We start from the raw sequence: 18,736 nt of genomic DNA, 5'->3' as shown, positions 1-18,736 counted from the left end.
GGGTTTGCTGCCTTTGACAGAGAAATGCTGAGTGCTTGGAGAGACAGGAAGGGAAGATACAATGGAATCATTAGAAACATCCCAGGTGCACCAGGCATCCATCTGGGCTTGTGGAACCAGATTGAAAGACTTAGCATAGCTTGTGGTGCTGAAAGAGGTCATTTTATGTAGTCTGGACATCTTCCAAATCTCCCAAGATACAATGATCACTTTGATTTCTAGACTATCAATATTTGAAGGAAGCAACCTCATCAGACAGCCAATTGTCTAGTGTAGACCTGGGAGAAAGCCCACACCTTGGGATATCATTGTCTTGCTTCCATCTACTTCCGTCAGACTCACTCACAGTCATTAAGCCCCTAGCTGGAGGCTGAACACTGGGCTAGGAGCTGGGTGTACTGTGAGTAAAACAAAAGGTCTCTGCCCTCTGGAACTTTAATTTAGAGGAGGTGGAGACACAGATATAAACAGAGATATTGAGGAATGCTGAGTGCCCTAAGGGGGAAAGGTGCTGAGACAGAATAACAGGAGAGGACCCTGTTAAGTCAGGGTCAAGTGGCCCCAGGCAGACCTGTCAGAGAAGATGGCCCTTAATCGGAAGACTGAAGGTAGGAAAACATTCCAGCTAGAGGGAACAGCACAGACAAAGGCATGAGGATGAGAAAGAGATCACAGTAGATCAGCTGGAGTTTTGGAGAGCTGAAGTGGGATGGGCAAAGGGGAGAGTTGGCTCCAGGGGAGGGTGACAAGGAAGGTTGGGCCAGATGTTGCAGGGCTGCGTGGACAGGGCAAGGAGTTTGGACTTTATTGAATATCCAATGGGAGGTCAGAGAAGGGTGTCCAGTAGGAGAATGCCATGACCTGACTTAGATCTTTCACAGATCCCTGGGCTGCTAGAAGATGTAGGAAATGGCTAGAGGTAGGCATAGAAGGACGCAGGAAGGGAGACTAGGGCAGATGTCCATGTCCAGGGGAGCAATTATGGTGACTTGGATGACAGGAGTGCCAAAGAAGGTGGGGAGAAGTGCACAGGAGATTCTTTTTTTTTGAAGTAGTCTCATCAGGTCTTGCAGATGATTGCATTTGGATGGAAAGAGAAGGAATTGAAGGAGACCCCCAGGTTTCTGGTGGTTGGTGGTGCCATTTAAAGGGATTGAAGAAGAAGAGCAAACTGGGGACGAGCACAGACAGTGGAGCCAGATTGCCTGGGTTCAAATCCTGGCTGTGCCACAGGCAAGTTATGTGACTGTCAGCAAGTCTTTTAACTCTCGGTGCCTCAGTCTTCTCCCCTGTAAGATGGGATCATAATAGGATGGGTTCTGAGGGTTAAATGAGCAAATATGTATAAAGCACAAGTAAGTACCATGTAACTGATACGTGGTAGAAGAAATCATTTTGAAAGGAAATAATGAGTTGATACGTCAGATATAACCAGTGTTCAAAATAGAAGTCTGGGCTGTGAATACAGCTGTGGGAGTTGTCTGCATATAGAAGGGGAAGTGGCAGAAATAACCCACAGCAGGAGTGGAGGGAAAGAAAAGAGAAAGAGACTTTCCATTTTAGAACCTACTTTATAGATGTCAGCCAAAGGGGAGGAGCCAACAAAGGAGAGGCCCAGGAGAGGTCTGGCTGGGTTAACCCTGAGTGACACATACTTCTAAGGAATCTGGGTTTCTCCTTATTATAATCTGTGTTTCATAGAAACACAACATACATCGCTTGTTTGTCCCCATCTTCCCTAATTTCTGAGTCATATTCGTCTTTCTACTCCAGCTCAACACCCTCAATCTCAACACTGGAATGTTATCACATTCCAGTGCTCTGGCTCTGGGACTCCCCTGATGAAATCAGAACAGGAAAAGTTGGCAAGTGTGGGTATTTTCTCCTTTGAGTGAGCACAGGAAGAAATGCAGACATCTCCCTTGAACCTCTTAGATGATGCAGACAAAACCATAATGGCATTCTTGCTCCTGTCAGGCATCCCTGAGGCTGCCAGTCCCTGCTGTCCCCACGCCCTGCTTCTCTTTACTGGCCCCAGGTGGAGAGCGAGCCTGCAGTGGTGATGGGAGCCTTCTGTCTGCAGTGATCACTGCCAGCCTGAGGGAAAAGAAAACGACGCTACCCTTTGCCCTGCAGGACCTGAGTGGTTACCAAGCCTTTTCTCTGGCTTCTTCCCTGCTGTATGGTTTCCTGGAGCTGCTGTAACAAAGTACCACAAACTGGGTGGTTTAAAACCAGAGAAATTTATTGTCTCACTGTTCTGGATGCTAGAAACCTGAAATCAAGGTGTTGGCAGGCCATGTTCCTCTGAAACCTGTAGGGGATCCTTGCTCACCCCTTCCAGCTTCTGATTCTCTGGCAATCTTCGGTGCTTCTTTGCTTGAGGCTGCACAACTCCAATCTTTGCTTTCACCTTCCCTTCACAATTTCCCTGTATATCTCTGTCTTCACATGGCTGTCTACTAAGGACACCAATCATATTGGATTAGGGGCCCATCCTTAGTTAAGACCTCATCTTAACTAATTATATTTGCCAAAACCTTATATCCAAATAGGTCATATTCTGAAGTACTATGGGTTAGGACTTCAACATTTCTTGAGGGAGAGGGGTGGGCACAATTCAACCCATGCCACCTGCCTCACTTGACCATATTTCATTTCAGGGCCTTTTAGAGTAGACTTTCTTTGATTTTGAAAACCACTTTTTCTTGGAAAATTGAATAAGTTTTATATTGTCCAAGTTTTGATCCTTTTATTTATTTATTTATTTTCGGCGACTCCATTTTTCCTTTTATCCTAAATCCTCATGACCCAGCAGACTGTTTTGACACTGAGCAGAGAGTGATCATTTCTCCCTGGCTCTTCGAGCGTTCCTAAGTCCTGAAGGTTTATATGAGGCTCTGATTTGAAAGCTTAACTTTGGGACATGGCCTTTCCAGGACTTTAGGAAGTGATACGGGATTTGGCTTTGCCTCACCTTCGAAACGTACCTGCAGCAGCTGCTATTCTTGCTCTGGAGTGTTTGGCTTTAAGTATGTTCCTCGTCAGCAGGATTGGCACCCTGTGTTTTTCTCTTTCATCCATTCTTCTGAATATAAATGTTTGACTTCTTGCAAACGCAGTGCGCTTTCATGAAGAAATAGAGACGACTGACCTTCCCGAGTCAAGGACAGACTGGCGTCTCTCAGGAGTAGTGGCAGACAGCTCCCCAGGCCTGGCTTGGCCACACCAGTGGCTTCAATGTGTCATGGGCTATGACTGACGTCTGAAGGATAGTTTTAGAGGGTCAGGGAAAGTTAAATAGGCATGAAGAAGAAAGATGCATCCTAGCCTAGTCATTAGGAGCAAAGACTGACCAATTGCCGCCTGTGAGAACTTGGGCGACAGCTTAGTCGTCATCTGCAAATAGGATTCATTATATCTGCTTTATCAGTTCACTGTGAGGACTGAATGAGCTAATGCAGGAAACGTGCTTAGCAAATAGTGAGTAGCAGCAATTGTTATTAATATAAAGAGCTCCTGTTGTTTCCCCCCTTTATTTGGACATTCCTCGCGGTAAATTTATTTTCCAACTGGTTTCAGGATCCTGTTCCCTTTGGGGGCATCTGAAGGTCAAGTTTGAGAGAAGAAAAGCAACTAAATGTGTTTAAGGGATGTGGATGGAAATCTGATCAAACATGATTAAAAATAAAAAGACTTTGCCAAGTATTGGGCTTCCCTGGTGGTGCAGTGGTTGAGAGTCCGCCTGCCGATGCAGGGGACACGGGTTCGTGCCCTGGTCCGGGAAGATCCCACATGCTGCGGAGCGGCTGGGCCTGTGAGCCATGGCCGCTGAGCCTGCGCGTCCGGAGCCTGTGCTCCAACGGGAGAGGCCACAACAGTGAGAGGCCCGCATACCGCAAAAAAAAAAAAAAAAAAAGACTTTGCCAAGTATTAATGTGATGTCCTGCACTAGCGCTGACACTTTGTTAGGGTAGTAGGGTTCATAGAAATAAACTAAGTCAGGTATTGATTAGTAATTTAAATGTCAAAGAATTAAGCCTGCAATGGAGCAGGCGTTGCAAGCAGTTTGGTTTGGCTGTAAAAATGCCAACATTCCTGAAACAATGATCTCATCATCAAATTCTTATTCCACGCCCACAAAAGAATCTATGACTTGTTTGCTTGATTTTTTGGTTTTCTGGGCAGCTAAGAACGAAATAGGGCAGTGATTCTCAAACACGTTAGTGCGTTGGAATCCTCTGGAGGGCTTGTGTAAACCCGGATCCTGAATCTTAGCCCCAGAGTTGTTGATGCAGTAAGACTGTGGTGGGGCCTGAGAATTTGCTTTCTAATAAGTTCCCCGGCAATGTTGACGCTGCTGATCCAGGAACCACACTTTGAGAACCACTAATATGGAATTTCCTGAGGCCTTATGATGTGGTGGAGACCTCAAGGCATTTTAGTTACAAGGAAGTGGGTTCAAATTCTGGGGCTGTACTTAGTAGCAGAGTTATGTCAAGCAAATAATCTCTCTGAGATCCAGTTTCTTCCTTTTTTTTTTTTGTTTTTTTTGCGGTACGCGGGCCTCTCACTGTTGTGGCCTCTCCCGTTGAGGAGCACAGGCTCCGACGTGTAGGCTCAGCGGCCATGGCTCACGGGCCCAGCCGCTCCGCGGCATGTGGGATCTTCCCGGACCGGGGCACGAATCTGTGTCCCCTGCATCGGCAGGCGGACTCTCAACCACTGCACCACCAGGGAAGCCTGTCTTCCATTTTTAAATGGAAATAATAAAATCCCCCTCTTTAAGGTCATGGTAACAGTTGAATAAGATGTCTGTGAAGCACCTTGTTCACTGCGTGACATGTATTACTTTAAAAGATTCCATTCATTTCTTTTACTGTAAGTTGTTTTTCATAAGTCATATATTTATTTCTGAATGTTTTGGGCAATGAAGTCTATCAAATGAATATACTGCTCATTTAAATAACTGAAACACTTTGAAAGATTTCACTAAGATTCCATTTCAGAAGCCCTGTGCCATTTTTCACACAGGTGTGTGTGTGTGTATGTGTGTAGTTTTTTTTCCTTTTAATCAAACGAGTAGTTCCTCCCCATTAAATTCTTACTAGGTAGCAAGTTGCATAATGGATTGGGAATTTCATCCTTCTCTAGTTTTGTACATTGGAATTTCGGCATATTTTGATGTATAGGTAGCAGAGGGCAGTGAAAAGGTCACAGCTAGAATGGAAACCCTGAGTTTTCATAATTCATGGATAATTAGAGTCTGACTACAGTTTTGTCTTTTGTATTCAAAAGCAGCCATGGGAATATCTCCATGGCACAGAAGCACCAGGGAAGCTTCTAAAACATGTGCAGTCTGACACCTCATTTCTAAAGACCATGGTTCCATATGTCTAGGGCAGGGCCTGGTCATATGCATTTTAATCAACAAAAAATCAATCAACCGATCTAAGAAAGAAATGGAAAATTTTATTCGAGCCCAACTGAGGATTATGACCCAGGAAGAGCCTCTCAGAAAGCTCAGAGAGCTGTTCCACCCTCTAGAAGCCAAAGCACAGTTGTATAAGTTTTTTGAGACAGAGGGCTGTCCATTAAATGATGTATTATTGACAGTTCACACAATCCAGATCTGCAAGTACAAAGGGGTAGGTCGTGATCAAGAAGGAATGTTATCTTTTAAGGAGTTGTCTTGTTGGTGCTGGGAGAATGTTGCTGTTTATGGCTGAGCAGGTATTCCTGCCAATGGGGGAGGTTTGGTCAACACATAATGCAGATACACAGTGCACCGTAGAGGGGAGAGAGGAGGCCAAAGGGCAGAAAAAATGTTTATGTTTAAATTTTTCTTGTCTTGCCATAAAATATGAATTTTATTTCACAAAAGGGTCAGCCCAGGTGGTACCAAGACTACGTTTTAAGACAGACTAGGAATGGGCTGCAGTGTTCAGAACTGCTTTTAAATTCTGCTGCTTAACTAGCTATGTGGACTTGAGCAAATTCTCCAGTCTCCTTAAATCTTGGTGTCTTACACGTGACATGGATCATTCTTACTCATTCATCGGTGCCGTTGTGCAGGTTATAGTTAATGTATAAAAGGTGCCACAGTGCTGGGCACAAAGCGCTCAAATGCTCCGATATTGTGATGGTTCTTCTAAAATGCCAGACAGGGAAGGTGGACAGATAAGATAAACACGAAAGTTCATAAATGAATAGAACTGAAAGGAAGCCAGTTGGCTGTGTGATTCCATAAAATATTTATTAAGCCTTGAAGAAAGAGAATTCTCCAAAGATCATGTTGAAGTGACTGATTTCTTACAGGTGGTTTAGATCAGGCGCATTTACAATTAGTTCCTAACTTGTTATAATTACTTTTTTGGAATCAAAACTTTATTTTGGGTACTTTAAGGTGAAACAGTGTTGGAATGTACTGAAATAAATTGTTCAATCCAATCTATTGAATCAACAGACTATCATTTTTTACTGTGCCAAAACATTAATTTTCCATTCACTTTAATGTGACAAGATAATGTCCTTTCATGAAAATATTAAACACTTCAGGAGAGCCTAAATGAAGCCATATTAACATAAGACAACAGAGCCAATATTACTCAGTAATAGGATAGAAACATCAGTTAGAAAGAAAACATTGTCACTGTAAAGACAGACTTTTATTCAGAGTTAGGAAGTACCATATAAGTACATGTTTACTTGGATTTTTCTCAATTTCTCTTAAGCAGTTTTAAGATATTTTATTCCTTCTGTAGGATGGTCTTTCTCAGCTTACTGACAAGTTTCTAGTTTATGTGCTTAAAATTAGTATCATGGCATTTTTTACTTCCATGCTATTCTTGAAGACCTATGTCAGTGGAGCTTTCAGAAGGGAATTTATCTGCCACAATTGTACATCCATTAAACAAAGCTTAAGAACAGACAGTCCTAATGGGGTTTTCATTTATGGATCCTTTGGTGTAGGTTTTCCCAAGGACAATGGTGAACATTAATTAAAACATCTTGAAGTCTATAAACTGCAGTTACTTCTAGGTGAGATACAGTGAAGAGCTTTGAAGTATCACTTGAAAAAAGAAGATGTAGGAAATTTCCACTTTCTCACTGCTTTCATGCAGATATCACTTTAAAGCAAATATTCTTCAGAATCACCATGATTAACACAATTCACTGCTCTAGAGAATGAATGTTTTACATTTTCAATTTGTTGCACAAGAGAAGAAAAGGAGAGGTCTTACTATAAATGTGGTAGCTGTCATATTGCCTGCATATCTGGGGTGGGGAGACTCTCTTGAACCACTCCTGAAGTGATAAGAAGGTGTGCAAATTATGGGTTTGTTGTGTGTTTCCAGTAGGCATATGGGAATATGCGTATGTAACATAAATAAAGATGTCGCTTTGGACTAGTGGGACTGTCAGATATTTTCTTCTAGGTTGGACACCAAGGGACAATGAGAGACTATCCCAGCTTTAGCGCATCAGGGGATGCTGAAGCGATTCATAAGGCAATCAGAGGAATTGGTGAGTGATGCTTTACAATTCCTTTTTTATTGTTGAAGCACATCAGGAAGTTAAAGCTAAAAGCGCATGGGTTCAGGTTGCCCAAGTTGCCTTACTCAATTAGAGAAATTATAAGGTACTTTAAAAAAATTGTGAAATAATGTGGCAAAGTATAGGGAACCCAGTTTTATTATATCTTAATATTTGCCATGTTTACTTAATATTAAACACTACCATGACCATCACTGCTACCAACAACCATCATCATCATCATCATCATCATCATCATCATCATCACCATAAATCATTATAGATACAGTCCCTGACGATTCTGCCTGGATCTCATTCCCACCTCATTCCCTAGAGATAAACAGCATTCTAAATTAGAATTTATTCCCACGAAACTTTTAATTCTGTACTCCATATGTATGTACCTATTGTTGTGCATGGGCACAAACAGTATAACTTGAAATCCTACCTTATGTTTTCTTCTGCAACTTGTTTTTTTGTCCCTTAACATTACGTTTTTGAGATTTATCCATGTTGATATGTTTAGCTCTAGTTCATTAATTTTTAACTGCGGAATAGTTTATTATCACATTGTAAGATGGGAATAGTGAGTGAACACTTAAGTTGCCTACAGTTCTTTTCTATTACAATATAAAAATATTGCATTGAATAGTCATGCTTTTGTCTTGTTGTGCACATTTGCTAGCACCTCTCCAGAATATAATGGTTGAAATGTCTGGGTTGAAGGTAATGTTCATCTCCAGATTAACTAGAAATTTTGCCACACTGCTCTCTCAAATAAATATGCAAATTAGTATTCCTGCCAGCAATATATGAGACTTCCTCTTTCTCCGTATTCTCATCTGTACTTGCGGCAGTCATCCTATTCAGTTTTTCCAATTGAGTGGATCTAAAATTGTACCTCATTCTGTATGTTTCCTTCCTCCTCCCCATCCCCCATTATTGATGCAGTTAAACATCCTCTCTTGTTTATTTTCTTCTTTTTCCATGAATTACACCTCCATATCTTTTATCCATTTTTCAGTTGGGTTGTCTTCTTTGTGCTTGGCAAGAAAAAAATTTTTACTTTTTACTTTAAAATTTATTTTTTAAAATAAATTCTGGATACAAAACTTTTTAAAAAAATTACAAGCTATGAAAATACCTTCTCCAAGAATGTAATTTTCCTTTTTTTTTTTTTTTTGCCATACGCGGGCCTCTCACTGTTGTGACCTCTCCCGTTGCGGAGCACAGGCTCCGGACGCGCAGGCTCAGTGGCCACGGCTCACAGGCCCAGCCGCTCCGTGGCATGTGGGATCTTCCCGGACCAGGGCACGAACGTGTGTCCCCTGCATCGGCAGGTGGACTCTCAACCACTGCGCCACCAGGGAAGACCTGTAATTTTCTTTTAATATTGGCTACAGTAACTTTTATCGCATAGAAGTTTTAAATTTTAGTGAAATTAAGTTTACCAGTATTTTTTGTAATGATTTGTACTTATTGTGTCTTTTCTATGATGAGCTCATAAAGATATCCTCCTGTATTTTCTCCCCAAAATTTTACAATCTTATTTTTCCCACTGAGATCTTTAATCTGCCTGGAATTAATGTTTGTGAGTGGCATTTAAATCTAATTTTATTTTATCTCAAGTGGCTATGTAATTGTCCCAGTGCAATCAATTGAAGAGTTCATCCTTGCCACACTGATTTGTAATGCCACTGCTGTCCTATAAGTTTTGCTATTTTTCTGCTCTCTGTTACATTCCATTGGTCTGTTTGCCTCTCACTGTCTCAATATAACATTGTCATAATTACTATTATGACTATTACATAATTATTATTATTTTATAATGACACTTAGTGTCTAGTAAGGCAAGAGATTTTCTTGGCTTTGCCCTGTCCTATGAATTTGAGGGTCAGTTTGTAAAGTTCCATGAATTATACTATTAAGGTTCATAATAGTAATTATACTATTACTATCAGTGTAATATTATTGTATTTCTGCCTGTTTAGGTTTTTTTTAATTGCTATTTTTAAATGAAAGTTATTTCTTTCTCTATCTCTTTGATTGCCTATTTAAACACAGGGTTGAATAGACTTTTCCATGAAGTTAATGTCAATTTGAATGAATTAGTGGTCTTTATTCTATCGCTTGTCTTTCTTCCTTAACATTATGTTTCTTCACTAATTTACACATTTTGATTGGCAGGCCCGCTTTGAGAAGGAGGCTTTTGTTTGTAAGCACTACTCCCAACACCAAAACCAGGAGTCATGGTGGCATTTGCCTTAGGGACGTGTCAGATCCAGCCTCTGAACCATTAGACATCTTGGTTTAATTTCTGGTCTTGAGCATGTAGCACGTGCAGAAATAAGAAAGGAGAAATTGCCTGGCGTACAACCTACATGTAACTGTGGGTAGTTAGTTATGTCTGGAGTCTAGCGGCAAAGGGTATAGAGATGCAGAGAAGGGGGTAGGAAATTAAAATATGAGGTGGGAGCTAGGTCCTAATTAATTGGTGCACAAGCTAAGGGGCTTAAACTTCATCCCGAAGGTTACGGAGAATCATTAGAATTTCAAAAAAGGAACTGACATGATCTACTGCATTAAAAAAATTTACTTAGAAAAAAAATTTACTTAGGCAGTAATATACAGTATAAATTATAAGGGGGTCAAGTTAGGAGGCTGTTGAAGTTTCTAGGTAAAATGTGATGAGTGCACCGTGGCAGAGAAGAGGACAAATCCAAGAGATGCCGGTGATTGTTACAATGTAAAAAGTAAGGAAAAGAAAGGGGTATAACTCCCAGGATCTTTGGTTGGATGACTGCATCTATAGTGGTGTCATTGGTGAGGGAACATAGGATGAAAGACAAGTTAGAGAAGAAATAGAATGAATCCAACCTGGAGCAGCTGAGTTTGAGATACTTGTAGTTGGAGGTGTCTAGTCGTGCACCAACTCACATACCTGTATAGGTCCAAGTTGATAATCAGACTCACAGGGCACAATGAGGGTGAATCTAACTCTGTTTACTTAACTATGCAGAAGAATACAAGACCAAAGACCCTGTGGGGCAACATCTGTCACTAGGAGTCCCAGCAGCTAATCAAGTACACCGTTTCTTTTGCCCCGTCATTCGTGTAGCGTGTGTACCACTGCCGTGGGTGTAAGGTGTGTGTGGTCACCTCAACACAGGGAAGTTGAGCCTTGAATTCCAGTGGATCTTTTATACCATTCTAGTCATGCAGGCCCAAGACAGAAGCCAACTCACAGCCCCCAACCCAGGGGCAGTCCTCTACCACAAAGGAGCAGACACAACTTCTCACATTATCTTAATACTATAATTACCAAAAAAAATAGTGACCTGGAGGTTGTTTTCAGGCAGGCCAGCATCAGCCCTTTACTTGTACTTACAACAGGTGGTTAAGTATATGGGTCTGAAATGCCTGAAAGAGGTATGGACCACTGATAGAAATAGATGTTTTGGATTAAGAGATTTGGGTTCAGATTCTTGCTGTGCCACTTAAAAGCTGCCTGACTTTGGCAAGTGAGGTAAGTTTTCTAAATGTTAGTGTCTTTATCTTTAGAACAGCTTAATCATACCTACTGCCCAGGGCCTCGTGAATATTAACTATGACAATGAATAAAAGGTGCCTAGTGTGTGGTAGGTTCTTGATAAATGTCAGTTCCTTTTTTTCTAGAGGAACAAAAATGACTTTTTATATCAAATATGGAGATAGAAAGATAAAAGGGGATAAGACAGTAACTGGACCTCAGAAGGATGAAAAAACCTACTTCCAAAGCAGTATGTTCTTTGTGCTACTTCTCTGTCTGATATACGGATAGGAATATTTGGGCAATGATGGTTTTCTTCCCCCTAAACTATCCAAATAAAGTTCATTTTCTTTTCCAAAAGCCAAGCAATCAAAGAAATAATGATGCCAACCTGGTAAGACCTGGAAATTAAAAATTAAAATGCCTTCCTCTCTGCATTTGTTTCAGACCCAGAATCATTTTTCTTTTGTTCACAACAGATATTAAGCATATTTGAGTTGATGGTGAATACCATTATTTTCGTTTCATTTAGGAACCGATGAGAAAGCGCTCATTAGCATTCTGACTGAGAGGTCGAACGCACAGCGGCAGCTGATTGCTAAGGAATACCAAGCAGCATACGGAAGGGTAAGATTTCATTAACGTAACAGGCAGTAAAGGCCTAATCACTAATGGACCAAGGCTGCTCCCATATGATTATGCCCACGGATCTTTTGTTTCAGGCCAAGTGTAACAGAAAGTCCCCTATGTATCCGGTCAACAGCCTGGAATAGGAGTCCTGGGCTTTTCCCTGAACTGTCTGAGTGGCCTTGGACATGTTATTTGATCTTTCTGGGCCTCAGTTATCTTCACCTGTTGAATAAGGAGAGTTGCCTTGGATCAGTGGCTATAAACCGGGAAGGATTTTGCTTCCCAGGGGATATTTGACAATGTCTCCAGACATTTTGATTGTCACAACTGGTGGGGGGGGGGGATGTTTCTGGTGTCTCGTGGGCAGAGGTCAGGGACGCTGCTAAACATCCTACAGTGCGCAAGACAGTCGCCCACAATAAAGAATTATCTGATCAATTACCTGATAAATCCTGTCTTAGATGATCTTTAATTTCTTTTCCAACTTTAATATGTTTATGTAATTATAGACTTTTTTTTTAAAAATTTGTTCGGCAGATGAATATTTCTTCAGTACCAGAAACTATACAAGAACTATTCAAGAACATTTTGTGTGTCTTTTCCAAGCAGTTTATTTGTTCAATAATAAACTACTGTGTGTCAGGAGTAGGGTACTACTCTATGTCAGGAGATATTCTAGACATTGGAGATTCACTGGAATAAAAAGCAGAGCCTCCTCTCTTCAATGGACCTAACATTCTATTAAAAAAATAATAAATATATAAATAAAACAAATTCAGATATTGGTAGGTGCTATGAAAGTATTAAAATGGATGATATGCTAGAGCATGACTGGTGAATGGCTCCTTTAGATCATGTGGTGAAGAAACGTCAGTGACAGGTTGTTACCTTACTCTCAACGAAGACTAAACAATACTCAGGCTTCTGCTCTGCTTGATCCGGGGAAGAGCATTTCAGACAGAATGTCCAGCAAATGCAAAAGCCCTGAGGCCAAAACAAGCTGGGAGTACTTAAGAAACAGGAAGAGTTCTAATATGGCAGGAGTATAGACAGTAAAGGGTGACAGAAGGAAGAGATGAGGTTGAAGAGAGGCTTAGAACATGCCGGACCTTGGGGTCTTGGTGCGGAGTTTAGATTTTATTCTAAGAACAATAGGGAACAGTTGGAGGTTTGTAAGAAAGGAAATACTATAACCTAATTTATATTTTTTGAAGATTATTTTAGCTTCTGTGGCTGATGAACTGTGTAGGGGAAAGGGTGGAAACACAAACCAGTCAGGCTATTGGGTCCAGAACTGAGAGTGTGTAGTGACCATCCAAGGCAGCTGACGCATCACCTTACAGTGTTCTCCAAGCCCCTGGGCTCCATTAAGACACCCTTCTCTGTGTTCCCTTTATTAGATACTTAACATATTATGTGGAAATTTAACTTTGACTATTTCCATTTTTCTCATTAGGAAGTAATGTCCTAGGGGTAAGGATTGTGTCTGACTCACCAATTAAGTGCCTAACACAGAGCAGGTGCCCCGTAAACGTTTGTCAACTTAACTGAATTGCCAAGCTTCTGGACTGTACTCATGTACAGGGATTGTGAGTGATCCATTGGCCTTTCAGGATTTCCAAAATATGGAGGAAGGATGGAGCTGAAGGGTGACAACCATGTCTCACAGTGGGACAGAATGAGAGCATGTGAAGTAAGATTCAGTTGGAAAGTCTTGGGTTGAGGACAGATAGGGGTGGAATTTAGCACTTGGAGAGGAAACACCCCATGATGACTACAGTGGCTCTGCTCCATCCCATTTGTTTTGGCAGGAGCATGCCCCTGCTGGGCCCCCAAGTGTCATGGAAGATGTTGGTTTGTACCCACATTGTCATAGCAGTCTGGGAGGCTTCCAGCCTCTGTTTCAGGGCTGAAAATTAATCAAGAGCAGGAAATATAATTATTCAATAACACTCCTTTGGATATTAAAAATGGAAACCATATTACCTGCCTTCAAGCAGGGGAGATGGCCCGTACTTATGTAATGTATGAAAACACTGCTGAAGGACAGCATCAATAAGTAAGGTCCCACTATTACCACATTTTGGGTTTCCCCTGTTGTTGCCAGAAAACTGCTTTTGATGCTTCCTAGTTCCATGCTCTTACCAGAGGCAAATGACCAAGCACTGTCTTCCCTCCCCTTTTCCCTTCAAAACTCTTTGGCAGTTACCGAGAAGCAAGGCTGGATTAGAGCACCTCCCAGTGAAGCTGGGTGTGAATTACAGGGTTCCTCCTCCCCTTCCTCTTCCCTCACCCCAACCCAAGCATTGAGAGCATCAAGGGCCTGGGAAATGCATTTTAATACACAGTTCCTATCTGTGGCCCTCAGAGAACCTTCTTCACTGGCTTCCCTTCAGAAAACCGTCTATAAAACAGAACATTTTGGAAGTGATCATAAAATGCAGACTAATATCCATAGAAATATTTTCACCATTTCTGTTTATCTCCTGTGGATGGGCATGTTTTTGTCTGAATTCATACATTCGTGTTTGTCTTTCACTAGGTGACTTTGGAGGAAGAGAAAGGAGAAGTATTTCATACTTTTCTCTTCGGGTTTTTAATTTTAGGAACTGAAAGATGACTTGAAGGGTGATCTCTCTGGCCACTTCAAGTGTCTCATGGTGGCCCTCGTGACCCCACCGGCAGTGTTTGATGCGAAACAGCTGAAGAAATCCATGAAGGTATGAGACCTACACAAGCTGTTTCTGCCCAGCACTTGATTATCAGAAAGAGTGACTTTCTTCTGGTGCACACTTGAGATATGGGTGTAAAGGTGATGGATTTGGAGATTCTGTGCTCTCCAATTAGTACAACAGCCCTGAAATGGGAAGCAGTTGTGGAACCTTAAGCCCACATGTTCCTGGCCTGAAAGGATATGGTCAGAGCCTAATTTTGTTTGTTTTTTTTGACCTGAGGTGTCAAATTCTTTATTTTGTTGTTATTGAGTCAATGGCACCATCATTAACCCCACTGTTTAGGTCAAAAACCTAGAACTATCCTTGATCCCTTGCCTTCTCTCACACTTCAAAGCTCCCAAATCTATCAACAAGCCCATTACCTCCACTCCATAATCCATCAAAAATGTGTGCATGTCCCTCCTTCCAGATCCATTGCTTTCATTCTTGTTCAACCACTATCATCTCTTGACTGGACCATGTCAGTATCCCCGGAACTGGTCCCTTTGCCTCTGTTTTTGCCCTCCTCAAATCCATTCACCACAGAATAGCCAAAATTATTTGTATAAAGTTACTTTTAGAATCAGATTATACTATTCACCTGCATAAATCTCCAATGGTTTTGACTACTGAACATCCAAACTCCTTATCATGACCTTCATCACCCAACAGAGTCTGGCTCCTGTCTATCTCTACGGCTTTTTAAAATTCTATCTGTATCAGTCAGACTTCCCCGGAGAAGCAGAACCAGTAGGCAGGAGGTATAGAGTAAGAGACTGATTGCAAGGAATTGGTTACACGATTATCCAGCTTGCTAGGCAAATCTGAAATCTGTAGGGCAGGCTGTTAGGAAGGGCAGGCTGGAACCCTTAGCACAAGCTGGAGCTCCTGCCCACAGGTAGAATGTCTGCTTTTTCAGAGAAGCCTCAGCTCTGCTCTTAATTAAGGCTTTTTTGACTGAATTAGGCTCCCGTAGAATATCTAAGGTACTCACCCTTACTTAAAGTCAATTGATAATGGACTTTAGCTACAAAATACCTTCAGAGAAACACTGGATTACTGTTTGATTGAATAACTGAGGACTGTAGCCTGGCCAGATGGACACATAAAGATGATCGTCACACCCTCTCCTCCACTGCCGGCCACCCCAATTCAGTGCTGTAGCTGTACTGGCCTTCTCGCTGCTCCTTGGACATTCTCAGCTTATTCCTATCTTGAGGTCTTTATATGTGACGTTCTTTCCCTCAGGAATGATTTTCTTCCAGATATTTTCTAGTAATTCACTCAGTTTAATTTTTTAAATTGCTATCTATTACTGTCTAAAATTATCTTGTTAATTTTTTGGTATTCTACATATTGATATTTTACGTATTTGGTGTTTTGTTGATTTACGTTTTTTTTTTTCAATCCAATTAAAAGGCAAACCTCCATCATATCAGGGAACCTCATCACTCGAGGAACCTCCTCTCTTCCTAGAGGAAAGCCTGCAATGAGATAGGTGCTCAACATACTTGTTGACAGGAAGGAGGGAAAGGAAGGAGTCCAGGTCTGAAGCAAGGCTCTGCCTTCCCATCAGAGTTATTTTCTTTTCTGTGGAAGAGGTGTGGGCACCCAAGAAGCAGATGGCAAGATGGAATTAAATGTACAAGAGATTTATTGGGGGAAATCCTTGTGAAGGATAAAGAAGAGACAGAGCAGGGTAGGTGGGGTGAAACTTCTGACTGAAATACAGGTCTGACACCTGTGAAAGGAGAGAGGGACAGAAGGAGGCTCAGCTAGGAAGAGCCTCAGTCTGTAGTGCTGCTGTAAGAAAGCCACGGCAAGCTGATGGGGAGCCCCTGAGCCAAGTGTGCCCTTTGGAGGGTCCTACATGGGGCAGGAATGGCCCAGCTCCAGTTCCCCTTCCATGCGCAGTCATGGCTGAGAGCAGCCTGGAGAGAGCATGACCTTAGTGTGAGCTGTGTGACAGAACCAAAGGTGTGGCAGTGGGAGGCTGCCAACTAACTACATTCTTGGCGGTATATTTTCCAGACGTGAAATCTCAGCAGTGCATTTCTATGGCTGCCACATGGGGGACAGTTTAGCAGGTGAAATGATAAGAGTTAGATTCGCCAGCAAGGATTAGAAATGTTTCCCTTCTATGTAAAAGAATTCCAAAGGAAGCAACCCAGAGCTGGGTATCATGGAACCATCCTTATCAGACCTTCAGTCTTGAGGTTCTGCCATCTTCAGCCTGTAGATTCCGCTTCTTGGCTAGATGGCAGCTCAGCATCCAGCCATTATATCTTTATTGCCGTCAACTGGAAAGAGTAAGAGACAAAGACGTGTTCATCCTTTCTCTTTAAGGACTCTCTGAAATTGGACGTGTTGCTTCACATATATTCCGTCGATCAGAATTTAGTTATATGGATAAACCTAGCTCTAAGGGAAGCTGAAAAATATGGTCTTTATTTGCTTAGCTTTGTGCTAAGTTAAAAAATGGGGGTTCTGTGACTAATCAAGGAAGATAAAAGAGATACTGGATCTTCGCAGTTTTGCCCTAAACCTAAAACTGCTCTAAAATAAATCAGGGAAAAAAATAATAATAATAAAGTATAATAAAATGAATCAGGAGCTTGGGATTAACATACACACATTACAATATAAAGATAGATAACCAGCAAGGACCCGCTCTATAACACAGGGAACTCTACTCAATAGTCTGTGATAACCTATATGAGAAGAGAATCTGATAAAGAATGAATATATGTTTATGTATAACTGAATCACTTTGCTGTACACCTGAAACTAACACAACATTGTAAATCAGCTATACTCCAATAAAATTTTAAAAAAGAAGAACAACCAAAAAACCCAAAAAAGTTTATTTAAAAATAAGTAACTAACAGGCTTCCCTGGTGGCGCAGTGGTTGAGAGTCCGCCTGCCGATGCAGGGGACACAGGTTCCTGCCCCGGTCCGGGAAGATCCCACATGCCGCAGAGCGGCTGGGCCCGTGAGCCATGGCCGCTGAGCCTGCGCGTCCGGAGCCTGTGCTCCGCAGCAGGAGAGGCCACAACAGTGAGAGGCCTGCGTACCGCAAAAAAAAAAAAAAAAAGTAACTAACAAAATAAATAAATAAATAATTTGAAAAGGAGAGCTATTGAAGGGAACTAGGAACAGAGGGACAGAATTCAGCCTCTTTTCTTATGCTACTTTGGCCTTATTTGGTCAAGTCCTAATGTAAATGGCTTCTGTTGAAGTCTCAGCGTGATTCAGTGACCTCAGTATAAACCAAGACTCAGGAAACACTAGTCCCCAAACCAACTAGGCTCATGACATACATTACTGAGGCTTTAAAAATCTCCCCGAATGAAGAGGACGATCCATGCTGACCAACCAGGTGCATTGGTACAAGTATGGTCTCATTCAAAAGAATTGCAGAGCCCTTTCTAAATACAATGACGTATGTGAATGCTCACTTTTGTACTGAATGACATAGGCTTTCCCTTTATACTAGTTCTTCCTGGAATTATTCAAAGGAGTTTTATACTAGAGTAGGACGTTTTCTTTAGAAGCTTAGTATCAATTAACTTCAGATGATTCATGTTATTTTAATACTAAAATATATGGAAAATTAGAAAACCACTTTAGAGCAATAGAGGACCTAATGTTGATTGACTAAAAACTGTTGTTTTCACCTGTAGAAAACAAGATGTTAAGACCGCAATGCATGAAACTAGGGTTTTTTTTAAGTGTTCTAAAAATAGATTTCCTTTTTCTTCTTAGGGCACGGGAACAAATGAAGATGCACTGATTGAAATCTTAACCACCAGGACAAGCAGGCAGATGAAGGAGATTGGCCAAGCCTACTATACAGGTGATCTTATTTTCTGCCCACCTTTACCCCTGTTCACACCTATAGGAGCCAATGCTGCTTTTCCCAGAAACCCACCAATCTTTCTTCACAAGTGGTTTTGAGGGAAGCAAGACTGTAAAAAGGAAGACACATTCTAAAATGGGCTAAGGACTGTGGATTTTTGAAGAAAATTTTAATATGATCTGAGCTGGGAAATGCTACATAACAATGGCATTAATGCTTTGCGTTTGTAACATTACAGCTATAGTGGATTTCACTCTCAGCAATCACTGCTTAATTGAATCAACCATTTTCATCAATGTAAGACACTCAAATCATTGTATATTCATATTATGTGTTAAAAACCGCTCATGATTTTTGGTGTGGGAAATTAGATGAACCATTTAGAGGATGTGCTGAGCACGTGGCTTCAGTATCATTAGCTAAAGCCCTAATAGTCTGTTAGCTGTGTAAAAAGTGGAAAGCCCCTG

General features: G+C 41.4%; 1 protein-coding gene across 2 annotated transcripts in view; it reads left to right on the top strand.

Annotated features, from left to right (window-relative positions):
- ANXA3 (annexin A3) overlaps positions 1-18,736 on the top strand; it is a 58,675-nt gene that overhangs the window by 18,900 nt on the left and 21,039 nt on the right. For both annotated transcript variants that reach the window (XM_082653926.1, XM_082653925.1), the window contains 4 exons: positions 7,440-7,527; positions 11,598-11,692; positions 14,302-14,415; positions 18,176-18,266. In XM_082653926.1, the coding sequence (XP_082510052.1) occupies positions 7,440-7,527; positions 11,598-11,692; positions 14,302-14,415; positions 18,176-18,266 (388 nt within the window). The remainder of the gene's footprint in view (positions 1-7,439; positions 7,528-11,597; positions 11,693-14,301; positions 14,416-18,175; positions 18,267-18,736) is intronic.

This window comes from Grampus griseus (assembly GCF_964374135.1).
Source record: "Grampus griseus genome assembly, chromosome: 4".
NCBI classification, from domain to species: domain Eukaryota; kingdom Metazoa; phylum Chordata; class Mammalia; order Artiodactyla; family Delphinidae; genus Grampus; species Grampus griseus.
Note: the sequence above shows the minus strand (reverse complement) of the source record. Positions and strands in the feature narration are given on the sequence as shown.